The sequence below is a fragment of the Hypomesus transpacificus genome, chromosome 18 (assembly GCF_021917145.1).
Source record: "Hypomesus transpacificus isolate Combined female chromosome 18, fHypTra1, whole genome shotgun sequence".
Classification (NCBI taxonomy): domain Eukaryota; kingdom Metazoa; phylum Chordata; class Actinopteri; order Osmeriformes; family Osmeridae; genus Hypomesus; species Hypomesus transpacificus.
In genome coordinates, this window is record NC_061077.1 from 14,404,861 (window position 1) to 14,420,873 (window position 16,013).

General features: G+C 44.4%; 1 protein-coding gene across 3 annotated transcripts in view; it reads right to left on the minus strand.

Moving 5' to 3' along the window:
* cpne5a (copine Va) overlaps positions 1-16,013 on the minus strand; it is an 82,925-nt gene that overhangs the window by 13,201 nt on the left and 53,711 nt on the right. For all 3 annotated transcript variants that reach the window (XM_047040228.1, XM_047040229.1, XM_047040227.1), the window contains 8 exons: positions 12,531-12,634; positions 12,092-12,196; positions 8,977-9,018; positions 7,641-7,716; positions 5,820-5,873; positions 5,236-5,297; positions 961-1,007; positions 399-580 (listed from right to left, as the gene is read on the minus strand). In XM_047040228.1, coding sequence (XP_046896184.1) covers positions 399-580; positions 961-1,007; positions 5,236-5,297; positions 5,820-5,873; positions 7,641-7,716; positions 8,977-9,018; positions 12,092-12,196; positions 12,531-12,634 — 672 coding nt within the window. The remainder of the gene's footprint in view (positions 1-398; positions 581-960; positions 1,008-5,235; positions 5,298-5,819; positions 5,874-7,640; positions 7,717-8,976; positions 9,019-12,091; positions 12,197-12,530; positions 12,635-16,013) is intronic.

Genomic DNA, 16,013 nt, shown 5'->3' on the forward strand with positions numbered 1-16,013 from the left:
ACACTTAGTATCGCAACCAAACCAACACACTCACACACAAACAAGGAAGCATACCACCTCTATAGGGAAAACAGTATAATTTTTCATGAATATGAGTTGCATAAAAGGAGGCAGATGGGAAAAATAAAGCTGTTGGCTTTGAACCAGGTCCCTGTAGCCCTGCTAACACACAGATGCGGCAATGCAAAACAGCAACACACCCAGCAATCCAACCCAGAGGGCCATAGACAAGGTCAGACAGATCGACCAGCACAGAGAGGCAGACAGACCAATAGAGACAGACAGACGCTAGTTAGATAAACAGATATATGGATAGATGGATAGATGCATAGATGAATAGATGAAGAAATGAATGGATGGACAGAGACAGACAGTTAAATAGAGACACAGATCGTTACCAGGGGGAACTCATGGGACACCCTCCCATCAGGAGGCAGCTTGGCCCCGAAGCCCAGGGCGGGGAACATCTTGTCACTGTCGTAGTCCTGTATGATCTCCCCCACTGCCTTCAAGGCCATGGCATAAGCGTTCATCTGGTATGGGTTCATGTAGTGGAGGGAGGTGGACTGGGATGGGTTACCTGGGGTAGCCAGGAGGGGGGATGATAGAACGGTCAGTAACGGAGAGGAGAAGGGTGGACTGGCGTCTCTAATGCGACCATTGCTGGACCTTTGACATCCCTATGAGACATGTTACTGTACTAGCACTGTAGCTTCATGGTGGATGTGGTATCTATCTCCACAACTTGGGTTGAGTAGATGTTATTTTGGGGCGTGAAAACAACAGCTGAAATGGACAAAAGTAGTCTGAGGTGACAAAGAAATCCTTGAAGAATAAATAAATGACTGTGTTTCTGGTACTATTGGATGATTCAGTTAAAGGGGGGAGCTCTATTCTCTTTCCACTCCAATCTGTCAGTCAGCACAGAAGTAGTTGAGTAGAAGTTGTTATGGTGCTCACCATTGGATGCTGTGAAATCAATGGCCACTGTGAAGTGAATTTGGGTTCTGAAAGAGAGAGACACGGAATGATGGAGAAAGATTAGCCAGAGGCCAGACCCTCCCAGAGCTGTGGAGCACTGCACTGCACTGCAAACACACATTGCAACCTGCTGGTCACAGCACTTCATTCATTAATGAGAGGGGCAATTAGGGTAAACTAGGGCTGGAAACCTCATCAAGAAGTGTCCCCCTCTCCCCCATTTCAGGCACATACACACACGTTAACACCCGCCAAGTTGTGGCTCCATCTCAATGGTTCAGCTCAGAGGTCTAATCCTGCCCATCTGTCTGGCTCGGAGACCTGCAATTACCTCAGACCTTGGCCAGCCTCTGTGGTCCAGCTCACACCTAGAAAGGCTAGCTTCAGCGCTGAACTTACCACCATTCAGCAGAGCTGAGCCACTACACATACTTTTATCTCGACCCCCTCCTGTCCCTATCCTCCTCAACAGACGGGGCACGCTGGGATAAGATCCTCACAGCCCAGTTAGCCAATTCATTTCAACTACATGCATGGGCAGGCACCTGGATACCAAAATGCACTAGGCTGAACTCCCTACAGAACTTAATTTTTGTTTGATGGAGGGCAATGACAGTATTAGGAAGATAATTCATTGTTGATTCAGCATTTACTGGAGTGCACTGCAAAATGTAAGGGGCTAAAACATAGCTAATGACTGAATACACTACAAAGTTTTGGTGCACAGGTGGAGTGGTTTGCAATTAAATTGGTTGTAGCCTGTTAGTGATAACAGCACTCGTCATGATGGTCCTTAAAATATTTCCCAAAACAAGTTTAGCCAGTTTAAACAACAAGAGCCTTCTGTCAGAACTTCGTAAGCAGAGATTAAAGCTGTGATTTCCCAAACGGTTTCCTCAAAACACGGTAAAGTAGGGAGTCGGCTGTAATGATTTGACAGCAGACAAAGTGGCAATACGTAATGGGGAGAAAATGAGAGTGACAACCAACGTTCCCTGGTGGTCGAAAAACATCTGTGAACTCGTTGTAGAAACATGTTCACTATCCAAACATTTTAACATCCAAAAAACATCAGCATCACCACTATTACCAAGCTCAGCATGATGATCATCATCATCATCGTCATTCACATCTGTAGTTTATGACCCTAGGTCCCGTGTGTATTTTGTCAATGGGGAATAATCATGGATTTCCGTTCCTGTGTCCCCATCAGTACTGTATAATACAGCCTAGCGAGTGTTAACATCATATTTTATTCATGAGCGGGAAAGCAAAAGATGATAACTGAGGACCTTGAAAAGGTACTGAATACCCCCCCCCTCCCCACACACACACACACACACACACACATACACACACCACTCCACCCTCTAGTTCGTCAACCCCCCGGCAAGGAGGGGGAGATAGACCCGGGTATTGGTAGGAGGCCTTTTCATTGTGATTAACAGTGATTTCCACTCCCCCCCCCCTCACTTGCATCCATTCACATCCAGTATTTCTAGGCAGCCAGTTTTGTGCCTGACGTTGTATTCCAGATAATGGCAGAGCTTCTCCTGCTGGGGAAATGCTGATCCCAGCTCATTAATCTGCATTCACATTCACATGCTGAATACACAGCTGGGGAACTGTCGCAGTGCCTTCCCTTGAAACTCACCATTACTTTGTTTTTTAGTCTGGTCAAAACCAAGACCTTTTTATACGGTCAGACAGCTCGCAAAGGTTCCAATACAATAGGACAACTGTAGGACACTCATGTTAGCTATGATAGCATTCTAACTAACATTGAAAGGTGAGGCGAACACTATCACCAGGCGGCATGGAAACACTGTGACAATGTATTTTGACTTAAGGTACATTTCTTGGTACACCGATACTGGTGCAGTCTGACCTCCAGTGAATCAAATATGTTCACTGGAGTATTCAATTCCTCTGTGGTAATATCTGATAAAGAACCACCGGGACCATGGAATCCCCCATTTCTCTTCAGAGGAATGCTTTGGCAAATTATTGTCTCCCTGTCTCTCTACATCTCTCTCTCCCGTTCAAGGGATTACCTGGAAGGTGAGGGAAATCCTGTCATTCTTGTATGTGGCTGATTTCTTGATGGCAGCATGGCTGTACAAAGACAGGACTGTGCTCCCTGTGTTTGCCTGTGTGTTTTTTGTCACATGCTAGTCCTTTATGTTTTAGGACTACATGTGTATGTGTGGGCATATTCTCCAATGAGAAGTGAGGGATTGACTATGAAAGACTAACAATGGAGACCCTCACAGATTATGAAGAACTAGTATTATTTGGAGTATCTGTAAATTCAGTGGTCAGTTTTACTCCTCCGCTTTTTTCGAGTTCTTACCCAAGTAGTTATGTTCTTTCTCCTCAATTTGTGCACGTCAGCCCCAGTTGATGGGAATTGTGTACAAATTGATCCACCTTAAAAGCCCTTGCCATGCCAATTCCCTGCCATGCCAATTCCCTGCAAACAAGAACCGTCTCATGCATGGATGGAAACGGCAGGACTGTTTCCATGGCTGTTTGTGTGGGGATGGGACACCGGGGAGACACAGGAACAAGAGCCAGGACATTGACGTGATTACTGCAGAGCCTCCTTTCTCCTCTCCTCTCTGTTTCTCTATGTTTCCATATCTCTCGAAAATATTATGCAGCAGATTGGGCAAAGTTTGAACGCTTGAACGCCACGTCTAAGCAGTTCAAGAAGATGTTCCTTAAGCAGTTAGAATGTTCATTTCGGAGACTGTGAACTAGCAACCCTGAATTACAAACATCAGCTACAGCCAATACACAACCTGTTTTCTAATTGTATTTCTTCAGTATCATTCCAAATAATTCCTTATACATCCTTCTCATCTGTCGGCTTGTTTTTAGCATTCTCAACCTGGCCAGAAATTTGAAACCAAGTTGGCATTATAAAACAACCATGTCATCCTCTCTCATTAAACTGTAGTGTCATATCTTCAACCATGGAAGTAACAATACATACAATGAAAACCCTAAGGTAATCATTAACACAGGCAATCTTGTTTAAGATGTTGTTTACAAAAAGAAATCGGCAATGTTGCACCATGAAAGAATTATGCATCATGCCTTATCAGCCTTTATGCCCTCTATTAAAATCCCCATCACACTCCAGTACAAATAAAAACCTATATATATATTTAACCGCCCAGCCGCTCAGAGTGTGTCTGTGCGTCAGAAAAATAAATCATATTTACCCTTTAGAGCGAGAAATCACATAAAATTATGGCTTTGGTCACTGGCTATTAGAATCAGGGTGGTTAGTGCATTTTTCAATGTTTGCTTAAATGTGTTAAATGTGCCCTGTGTAGCTACTATCCAGAAAAATGACTTATTCTCTAAGGTAGTGATAAGCAGGAAAGCTTCTGTGAAAACAAAGGCTTGAAGGCAGGTGGTCCAGCAAGGATGGTGGAGAAATCTGTTCCTTACCACTGTTTGTATGTGTGAGTGTGTGTACGTAGGTGAATGTAGAGTCTGTGTGTATGTGTGTTTGTAGACCAGCAAGGGACATGGAGGGTCACTGACAGATCTGGGACAGTCTATCCACACTGGTAATTGTGCCGTGGGCTGAAACCAGGACACACATCCATTGGGAAACATTTACATACACTATGTGACAGGTCAGGGCAAGCTTAAGCGCTAAAACCCATTTGGCACTTCAGCAGTCATTCATATTGATATGTAACGTGTACCAGGTTAAGAGTCAGACGAAGCTTGCCTCCTTTGGGCATCATTTACTACTACACTGTATGTAGATAATGCTAGATTACTCAAGTTAAAGCATTGACTTGCTGTAACCGTATATGATCGTATATACAGTAGAACAGTTTGTATCAACAGGGGAGGATCTTGTAGCTTAGTACTGTGTAACAGCAGTAGGTCTCTCAGCGGCTGTGAAAGAGTTTCTGTTCTCTTTTAATGTCATAGTGGTTCAGCATTTATTGAATCTGCCATGAGGACCTCTGACGCTCAGAGATTCCAGTCTGTGAAGTTGATTACAAACTGGAGGTCAACAACCTTCTCCAGCACCTACATTGCTAGGAAAACTGTGAGTTTAAAAAGCTTTCTTCACAAAAGTGGGCGATTAGTTTTTGGAGCAATTTCATATCACCTGCTGATGGAAATTACACACAGTTGAACTTAAGCCCACCATTGTAAATCCATTTGACACGTGTGTGTGTGTTTGCATTCACTGTAAGAGCTCCTGGCATCTGAACTCACCCTGCTTTGATGTAGTCCAGGAAGGTGTGCTCCGCCTCCACAGAGAATGACAGCAATGACACCTGGGAAAATTTTTAAAAACAGCTCTTACCTAATTGATACACATCATCCCCACAAGTAATTAACACCGACACCTAATCAACTCAATTGTTGCCCTCGGAAAACAAATCCCACCCAAGTCAGAAGTGATTCATCACCCAAAAGCGCCTATGACACAGCCACTTAGATGAGTATTTTGCAAAACAGGAAGGATATCCACTCACTGCTCACTGATAGCGTGATGAATGAGCTCTTTAGGATTTAAATTATGTAGCCGGCGTGTTCGGCTGTAGCATTCTAAGTGCTCATGCAATGACAATGCAGAGAGACTTCCTCACAAATGTTGGTCCGCGCCATTTACCAGCACCTAAAGCTGTCTGTTGACTGTGGTCCATTCAACCTTACTGAGAGTGGAATGGGGAGGTGGGGGGGTAGAGGTAATGACTTCCTGTCCCTCACCAATTTCTCATCGTCTGGGCACAAAGCTATGAATGGCCATCTTTTTTGTTTGGGCGGCGGTTTGGGGGGGGGTTCTAGAAACTCACCGTCCCGGAGTTCATGTACCTCTTCTTCTTGATCTTCTTCTTGGCATTGAACACCTGGAAAGGGATAACAGGGGAGGTTGAGGTAAGATAACGCGTTGACACATTTGTTATTGCATTTGTTTGGAGACAACACCTCCTGACGCCATAGCTCACAAGCTCGACTGCACTCTCTTCTGCACGGGCCATCTGTATCATCTGTACCTACTCACATACACACAAAACCACACACTAAAACACACTAAACTAGAAATACACACACACACAGTCGTGGAAATACCACCCACACGTGTGAGAAGTGAGGTGATGACTGAGATTCCAAGCATAACTGAGATCATCGTGCATTAATGACTGGAGGCCAGGCATACGCGTATGGTTTTCCAAGGTTATACACTGTAAAGTTGGGCACACACGGACACACACACACGCATGCACAAACACACACACACACACGCACACACACACACACACACACGCACACACACACACACTGTAACACCTACAAACAGGCTATGCTGAATTTCAAGTCAATATCAAGTTATTGGAAGCCTCCCCTATTACCTCCCCCATAGCCCTTAGGCTACAAGTCTCTGCCTCCCTCCCCCTCTCCACAGATCGTTCACAGCACATCTCCCCCCACCCGTACCACCCCCCACAAAATCACATTAGATCAGTAGTATATTAGAGCACATCACTCTCTTTTAAACACTAATGTAATGTTTAACGCTAGGCTAACATAATCTAAAATATATAGTCCTTCTAATTCTGGAGCAGATAAAGAATACTATGTGTGTGTGTCTGTGTGGGTGGATGTATGTGTACTACTAAGTAAAAATAGGTAACCTATTGAAATTCATACATAAGTCACTGTGGCTCAGTGAAATGTGAAAAGGGAGTGTGTGTGTGGGCTGATTGAGAAGGTTGCCCTTGTGAAGGTTAATGAATGCATCACTAGTTGTGTGGTGTCAGCAGAGTGAAAGGGCATCGGCTGCCCGGCTCCATGGTCGGTCTCATTCTCTTCAACACTCTCTTGAACCCCAACACTCACCGCAACACCCCCCCTCTTCTCTGTATATCCTGCTCCCGATCTTCCTACCCCCTCTCCCCATCTCCATTCTTCCCTTTTTGACTCACCAACATCATCCCCTCCCTTATTCCCTCTTTCCCTTCCTCACTCCCACAGTCTTTCCCTAACTCCATCGGTCTCTTCCTCACTCCCCCCCTCTTTCTATCCCTCCCTCTTCATCTACCTCCCTCCCTTTCCCTCCCTCCCTCCACCCCTCTCATTCTCCCTCTTACCCTCTCTCTATCCCTTCCTCTTTCCCTTCGTCCCTCAGCCCCTTCCCCGCTAAGCCTTTGTCTTTCTACTTTCTCCTAACTCTCCTTCTAGCTCTCCTTCTCAAGCCAACTCGCCTCCATGACTAATTCACCACCTAATGTAACGTGGCAGAGTGTTTTAATGAGCAGGGGCCAGCCTGGGTCCTCCACGGACCAGAGACTAATGGCAATTCGGAGGGGGATGGTCTCTAACCAGAAGTGTTGGTTCTGTAACAGTCACTCCTCCGCTGGCTAATCCCTTCACACCGACAACCCCACTCCCCACCCCCGTCTTCAATCCCTTCCCGTCCACATGGCTAACAGCTCTCAGGTGCTCAACACCAAGAGGTTAGGCAAAATTGGAATGCTAATTCGAATTCCCCCTTTCTACCTATAGTGGTTACGAGCATGGCTGAAAATGTGTAAATGACAGTTAGCCTGTACAGAGAGGCGGAGCAAAAAGGTGAAGACATAAGCCTGTCTTCTTTCTGCCTCTCAACCTCTCACCTCGTAGACGTTGAACTGGCTCTGACCTCGGGAAAGCTCTCGGTAGCTGGTGGTGAATTCGCCAATGAAGTCGTGGCTGGAAGGCAAAGCAGGCGGAGTGTCACATACAGGACAACAAAAGCAGAACTGCATTGTGGGTTCAAGAAGTAAAATGTGCTTCTTTCCCACTCAATCCTGTGATCCCTTGGCTGGTCTGTTACACCTATGACCAGGGCCGGACATAGTGGGGTGGGGCCCCTGGGCTTGGGTAAATTTTCGGGCCCTACCAACTATAGGCCTACATGGTTTTGAATAGAACGATAATGAATGATACACAAGCTATATGTATTTACAGATGCACGATTCTGGATAAATTAAGAATAAAATAGAGATCACGATTTTGAACAAACAACTAAACAAAATAACATAATTTAGGTTAATTGCTGAAGTCTATTTAAAATGTTTAATTGATATGAATTATACCATGGTATGGGTGAATACTCGATTCTGATTCAATCAGCCAAGTAGTTCCAGCAAAACTGTTAACCGTTCTAATTTATTGAGGGACAATGACATGGCTAGATAGCTGGCTAGTCTTGATGTTAAACATACTGTCAAATTATAATTACTGTTTGGAGAATATGTCAAATTTGATGCGATCATCTCACATTCATTTGCTATTCAACTCGCTACACATGCTGCGGCCGTGCTGTAGCCCATATAGGCCATATACTAGTATATGGCCGATACCTTGCTCGTGAAGATCTTGATATTGCTTTGGGGACAATGACATGGCTTGTTAGCTAGCTAGTCTTCTTGTTAAACATACTGTCAAATTATATTTACTGTTTGTCAACCGTACACAACATTCTTGTCTATGAATCTTGCTAGCATAACTTAGCTTTCTGGCTAATAACTCAGTCCTCCGCTGCACATAAACGGGCGGGGCCCCCTACAGGACGGGCCCATGGGCTGTAGCCCAGTCAAGCCCAATGGTAAGTCCGGCCCTGCCTATGACAGTTCCCAGAACTGTACCATGTATTACTGTACACAGTACCAGGTCATTTTGCAAAGATTCCCAACATAATATTTGTATTTGTCATCGGTCTGTGTGGAAGAAAAAGGTGGGCCAAGCAGCTTATACAGAGAGATTCCATTGGTGAAAGAGAAGGTAGTGTGTCATTCATGATCAAGATGAATGAGAGCTTTCAGAGATATGAAGGGGTGGGGGGGAGGAACTGCTTCATCTTGTTGTAAGATATTGTGGAACCAAATAAAAAGGTGTTTCTAAAGGATAAACCATGTGTGTGTGTGTGTGTGTGTGTGTGTGTGTATGAGTGCACTGTTAAACCCTCACCTGCCATCTCTGTCCCAATCATACACTTCAGCCTTGATTGTTCTGCAAAACAGATCAAAGGGTTAAAGTTAGAGAGAGAAAGAGAGTGCGTCTGTGTGCATTTGTGCGTGTGGTTGTGTGTCTGCAACTTAGAACTGTATCAACAACAGGCAGGTACCAGGGTCCTTTGAGGCAGTCTTCTTATTAATGCAGTCCAGAACGACTGCAGTGTAATTAAAAGATCTCCAAGAGTTGGAGTCTAGCTGTTTGTTTGGTCTTGTGGTGAAACCAAGCTATTACATCTCATTAATCTGCAAGCTCAGAATTAAATCAATTTTACAAAGTGCTCTCTTTCTTTCTCTCTCTCTCTCTCTTATATTCAAGGAGGTCTTGGAATTAAGCAGGGGCAGAAAAAAAATCAATGATCCCCTCAAATTAATTTAGGACATTACACAGAAGCTGGACCGATTTTAAACCACATTATCTAACTACGTACTCAATATTATGTTCACCAAAGAAAGGACTTCTGTATTATGTTCACCAAAGAAAGAAGTCTGACGGTGCACAAATGATTTGTAACCTTGGAGTTAATTGGTTATTGGACGTAAAGTTCAAAATGAACTCTGGTCGAAAACATTTGCAGAACGAGGAAGAAATGTGTGCTCTCCAAACATTTACAACTAAATGCTTGTCATATAGGCAAGATAAACACTAACAATTAATTGGAAAAATCCTTATTTAAAGATAAGAAACACAATGAGAAAAGTTGAAGGAAAGTGAAAAACTTCGCAGCAGAGGAGAGAGCTAGAAATAGTGAGAGAGAGAAAGAGTGAAAGAGTGTGTTGACTGAGCTCTAAGTTTAGCAATGTGCGTTTTCCTCTAGCAGCTAAAGGTACATAGGCAGAGCAGCAGAAGCACAGCAAATGAGCATCCCAAAATAAACAGGGGGATGGAAACCTAATATAAACATGAGAGGGATAGACAGAAATGGAGGCGGGAAAGAGGGGAGGGGATGGGGTACTCCCATTCCGGCACATTACTCAGGTGGCTTTGCCCTCCAGGACCTGTCAATCAAGGTTCAGTTAATCCAGGACAAGGAGGGGGAGGGGTAGTGGTGGGAGGAGGGCAGGGAGGTGGGGGAGGACGGGACAGAGCAGGAAGACGAGAGGAAGAAGGAGGAGGAAAAATGTGGTCCTGCCCCACTATCCTCACACCAAAGTGTGTTTGGTAACGAGATACATGTGAGAATATGTTCTAGAGAGAGAGAGAGAGAAAGAAAGCTAGTGAGAGGAAGACCACTAATTGACAGACATAATCAAATAAACAGATCAGTTGGAAATGAGGGTGCCAGCCAAATCATTCCTCGATGATGCGAAGATCAGAGTTAAAGAACCAAGTCAAACAAGGTGGAAGCTGTAAACACATTTATGTACAACATTCACTGTCTATACTGAAAGGATCAACTTTATATTGTTGTTCAGTTAGCTAGCCAGCATTTCATCCATAAAGAAAACCTTTTGAAAGCGGCTGATTAATATGCCAGCACTGCTAACCTGAACATATCGGTTATTAAAGCGAATTCGCTTCTAAACAAAAGTTGCTATAGGGTACCCATTGTGAATTGCTAATTGAAAAGGTTGTCAAGCGAGGATGCCTGAAGCAATGAAAATGAATTACCTTTCTAGGTGAAACCATTGTGACTTTGTGTAGTCCAGAGCCGTTAGTCTACACAGCAACAATTGTAGCTAATAACTTTCAAAAAAAATTCTACGTTAGCTAGCCAGTATTTTATCTGTAAAATAGTATTTGATTTTCTGTATCGTACTGACATAAATAATATTGTTCATGTCTTATGCCTGTTTTTGGCTCACTATATCCATATTTTTTTGGCTCACAAGAGCTAGCTTAGTGCAGCTCAGTCAACTCAAGATGTCCAGAGCGGAGAGAGCAAGCCAAACCGGCGGATATTTTTTTTCTTCTTCATTATTTGATGTTGAAATGCTTGTCCAAAAAACGTCACTCCATTGGATTATACAAAGGACACCTGCAAAATATGAACTTTGCAGAGTTCCCGGTTCTTGAGATGATCGTGGGAAACTAAACCCATTCTAATTGTACACACACAGATACACACACAGATTCCTGGCATTATTAGAGAGAATAATCTCATTCTCTCTTAGTCTACCTCTCTTTGTGTACATTTTACATCACATACTGTATTTTACTAGGCCTTTATCAATCAAGATTAGTCTATTATGACACGTTTGTGTTCAATGAAGAATGAGGTCTGGGCCAATGGAATAATTTAACACAGATTCATTCATAAAACATTGATTCATAAAAAAGTCCCAAGTGCTGAACATACTGTATCCACTGATGCGTATCGGACTATCAAATGTGGCACTGTCCACTGGCAACCTTACGGTAACAACCTTCAGTACTACGCACGGCCAATCCAAACTTATTATTTTTGGAAGACCCCCCCCACCCTCCCCAGCCCCCCATGTGTCAGGGCTGCTGTCCCACTATCTGACAAAAAGAGCAAGCTGGTTGGGGTGGGGGGGGGGGGGGGAGGGGGTGGGGGATGGTGCAAATAGCCCAGAGGGAAACAGTGTCTCTGATGCCGACTCCAGTGTGTGCGTGTGAGGGGTTGCCAGGTTTGGTGTGATCTGGAGTCATGTCGTCCCACACAGGTGTGCGCCACACATTCCGACACCCACAGGACAGTACCACCTTCCTTCCTCTCTCTCGCTCATCTTCTCTCACTCGCTCCCATCAAGCGTACACACAGACACTTTGCGTTTTGGCAGAGTCTTCTTCCTGCTTGTCAGCACTGTTGCTCACAACAGATTAGACAAGCCATGGGAAGAGCCAATCAGAGACTTATCAAAAACGCCATTGCCAGCGCCTAGACAAATCAATAGGTGTGCAGCCTAGTCGAGCACGCAGTTAAGAGATATCATACGTAAGTCTCCAATTGTGGCCACAGATAAAATAACATTGAAAAATCAATGGTGTCCAAATTTGCTGAGCCTGGCCCATTTTCAAATGATTGCACAACATATCAAAATTGTGCACCACCAAACCACCTGTGTGAAAATGTGTGGGTGTGCGTATGTGTGTGTGCTTATCTTACCTGTCATAGTCTCCATTGCACAGTGCCCTGACAGGAATGGAGAAGGCCTGCCACACAGGGTTGAGTGTATTCTTTACCACTTCAGTCTTATGGCAGATAGTGAACCTGTGGAGAGACACACGTAAACACAAGCACACGCACACACCCCAAAACCCAATAATGATCAATGTCCTAAAAGCAACCTCCCTCCCTTCACACGCCAAAGCTCAAACATCAGTACCAGCTCATGCCCTCTGGGAAATAATCGTACTTAGTTTGCTGTGAGACTGCGCCAGTGTTTCTAAAGCCAGCATCACTATATTTGTATGCCGGTCCTTCCTGCAGTTTCCCAGACACATTTTAGACTCCTCCGTTCTCCCACCTTCTTGATCCATCAGCTTAGCCCTCACGCATCTCTCTCTAAGGCAGCTGAATAAAGGGGTGTGTGTTCAATACTCACGTCCCATCCTCGTTACTCCTGTAGAAGACCATGAAGGGATCGGACTTTCCGAAGAAGTCCTTCTTGTCCAGCTTGTTTGCACAGAACTGCATGGTGGCGCAATCCTAGAGAGAGAGAGAGAGAGAGAGAGAGAGAGAGAGAGGTAGGGAAAGAGAGGGAGATAGATAGAGGCAAAGAGACAACAAGGCAAGGGAGAGGACAGAGTCAATTCCTAAGAGATTAGAGTGTCCTCTGTATGCTTGCTGTTGTTGATTTATATGCCTCGTCTCAAGATATAAAAGCATCCAAGCACCAAATAAAAGCAAGGAGCGGTCTGCATCTTGATGCAGGCAAAAGCAAATGTCACATCTGTCAGACTGAAATAATTAATACTCATTTATCTACGTGTCTGGGCAAATGATTCAAGAACCTAGACCACAACTTGCAATGGAGAATGTGAGAATGACTGGAGGCTGGAAGGCTGGAAAATCCACCATAAAAAGAGAGAAAATCACTCATATTCTCTTGCTGCTTCTCTCTCTTTCTCTGTGCATGTGTGTGTGTGTGTCTAATAATACTTTAGAAAGCATAGTATTACCATAATTATACTCATTAAGGTTCCCTTTCACTGCTCACAGCCCTTAGAGACAATGCATACTCTGGAATACTTTGCCGTTTAAATGAGGTGTTGGTCAGTGTAACAGTTACAGAAGTGCATGAGAGAAGGTGGTCAAAGTAGGACCAGAAAACAGATAGAAGTCAGGGTGGTGTCATTAACTCTGCCCACCCATAACTGAGAAAAACATTCTGAAGCATGCAAGCCTCCACTTTATGACCTTGATTCTTTCCCCTTTCCCCCATACTCTTCCCTCTCACTCTCTCACTGTCTTTAGCTTCCTCACTCTATCCCTCTCTCTTTCTCTATCTTTCTGCCCACCTCCCTCTCTATAGAAGCTATTTCGTGCATTATGTGTGCGAGGAATAGATGCACATTTGCCAGGTGGCTGTAGATCCACGAAAAATGTCTACGGCTGGATATTGGCACCATTACTGAAGAAGCATTCACCATACAGGACTGAAAGAATGCAAGACCTGCTGGTATGGTACCGGGCACTGGTAAGCCCTCGGAACACAGGACTTCCTAACAGACCCCTCACCCCTATATCCTGAACACACTGCAAGCCCAGAAAACCCGGAACCAGAACTGTGCTTTCAAACTTTAATATGCTCACTGCAAACACAGGGACAGATGAGATATTAGATAAATATTTAGAAATAAAAGAGTCAAATTTCCAGCAAATTGGCCTGCTTCTGATAAACTCTGCTCTATTTAATTATCACTGTAGAGAAACAGTTGTGGCGGTGGATATTAGAAGGAGGAAAAAAGGTTTGTCTACTGATTAGGACAGCGGTGGCTAAATGGGAGCCACGCTGGTGTTGTATTTCCATTTTTCACTTTCCCACCCGATTATTTGAGGAGTGATTATCTTGGAGTTTCGTCTCAGTCTCTGGGTCCACAACTGTTTTCTTCCCAGTAAGCAAAAGAGACAGGAAAATGGATGTAACTCAGTTCTGTTGATGCTGTACAGCATGTAAACCTTACAGTCCTTAATGTGGTACTCTAGCAATCTACCGCACGACTGGAACGTTTTGAATCTCAGGTGAGATTTCCTATGTTAGGACGCCGTGGAGAGACTCTCTAGCAGTGCGTCACCGTTCCCAGCACCTAAAACAACAATATCTATTTACAGTAAGCCTGGCATTCCCTACATCCCCTACTGTATGCTGCCAGGCCGGCCTGAGCTGGCAAAATCCATGGACAACACCTCAACTCTCTGAGGCTCTATTTTTGCATTCATATCCATCAGTTACTGGGGTGCCAGGATCATGAGGGAACATGCAACTACAGTACAGTATCCATAACGCATCCTTCTCTGGTCTAGCAGCCATCGGAGCTCAGGGTGGGTGTGGCATAATAATTCACTGCCGGGCTTTCCAAGTGTGTGACCGGCCTTTCAAAAGACTTGAAGCAAGGGAGCAGCACACAATGAAGTTGGAGCAGAGGCAGTCTGAGGTTTTGTTTCATCCTTTAAGGGATGCCGGTACACCCTTGGTGATCGTTACAGTAAGTCCTGGCACAGCAATAAGAATGCATGGATTATGCAAATCTGAAAGGAATAACAACCACATTGAGTATACCACAGTGTTCTTTCCACGGGGTTGTTCCATGAGAAAAAAGCGTCATTTATTTTAAACTCAGAAGTCGATGTATCTTAGAACCATGGTAACAAGCACTACAGTTCATTTTTGTTTTTTATTCTTTTTAACCAGGTCGGAATACGGACAAACTGCTTGAGGTTAGACTGCACACATTGGACTCACTCTGGCCTGGAACTTGATGTGAGAGATGCAAAGCTCCGGACGTTTCCATGCACAACCCTCCAGTGTGGACCCAAAGCGTGAGTAATGAGAGCCAAGTCGACCCTTTTTGATCAGAGCCTTTCTAATGACACCTAGTGGAACCTTCTCTCTGAGCAGGTGAGAGCCAACCTACACCTAGTCATCACGACAAGCACCTGCAGTTCACTAGAAGCGGCCCTTTCCAACAGTAGTCATTCAGGGGTCCAAAGGAAGAGTGAATGTTTACCTCGCTCCACAAACTCTGTTCACAAAGTTGACCTGTTCGGTTAAACAATATCCAAATATATAGACAGATCTAAGGCAGCTCTAAAACTGTTGTAAGTCATCAGCCACGGAATTCTGCTGACAGTAGGGTTGCCCAGTTTCCTCTGATTCAAGCATAACCCCACTTTTCTGCCACGGCGTTAAACTTTGGAAAGGTGTTTCCTTTTTTTCCCAAATTGAGTTCAGACATAATCACTGCAGGTTGAGGGTGGCTTCGTTTCATTAATCAACACTTGAGGGGTGAGGAAGAGATGATCGTCTTTGCGGTGATAACAATCATTTGCATTTATATTGGCAATCCAGAGTGGAAGTGGCACTTTTGCGTGATGAAACTAACTCCCATCATCGTAGATCCATCGCACCTTGTGACTCACAGATGCCCTTTGGTACTGTTTCCACAAGCGTCATAATGACACATCAGTCAGAAAGGGCGAAGTCCACAATGGTTATCGTGCTGTTACTGCGAGCCCTGCGTAAATGGATAATGCGCTAAGGTCAGTGGACTCACTGTAAGACACGGTCTAGGAGCTATGGGTCAACCTCTTAGTATCCAGGGTTCTGCCGTTCCACGTTGGGGGCTTCCACAGTACAATAATATACCTTTTCAGCAAGCTCATGAGCAATGTGGACAAACGGGTTAAAAACCTCATCTGTTTTCATATGGCTAGTAGGTGTATTAGGATGCACTGCACTCTTCTTAGCCGCTCAGTAGATTGGTTTACAGTCATCCTGGGAGGGCAATTGTTCCCAATAAGTCTTGGCAGCTTTGTGCTAACAGCAGCAGCTCTAATGAGATTATCTACTACTCTCATTTAACGG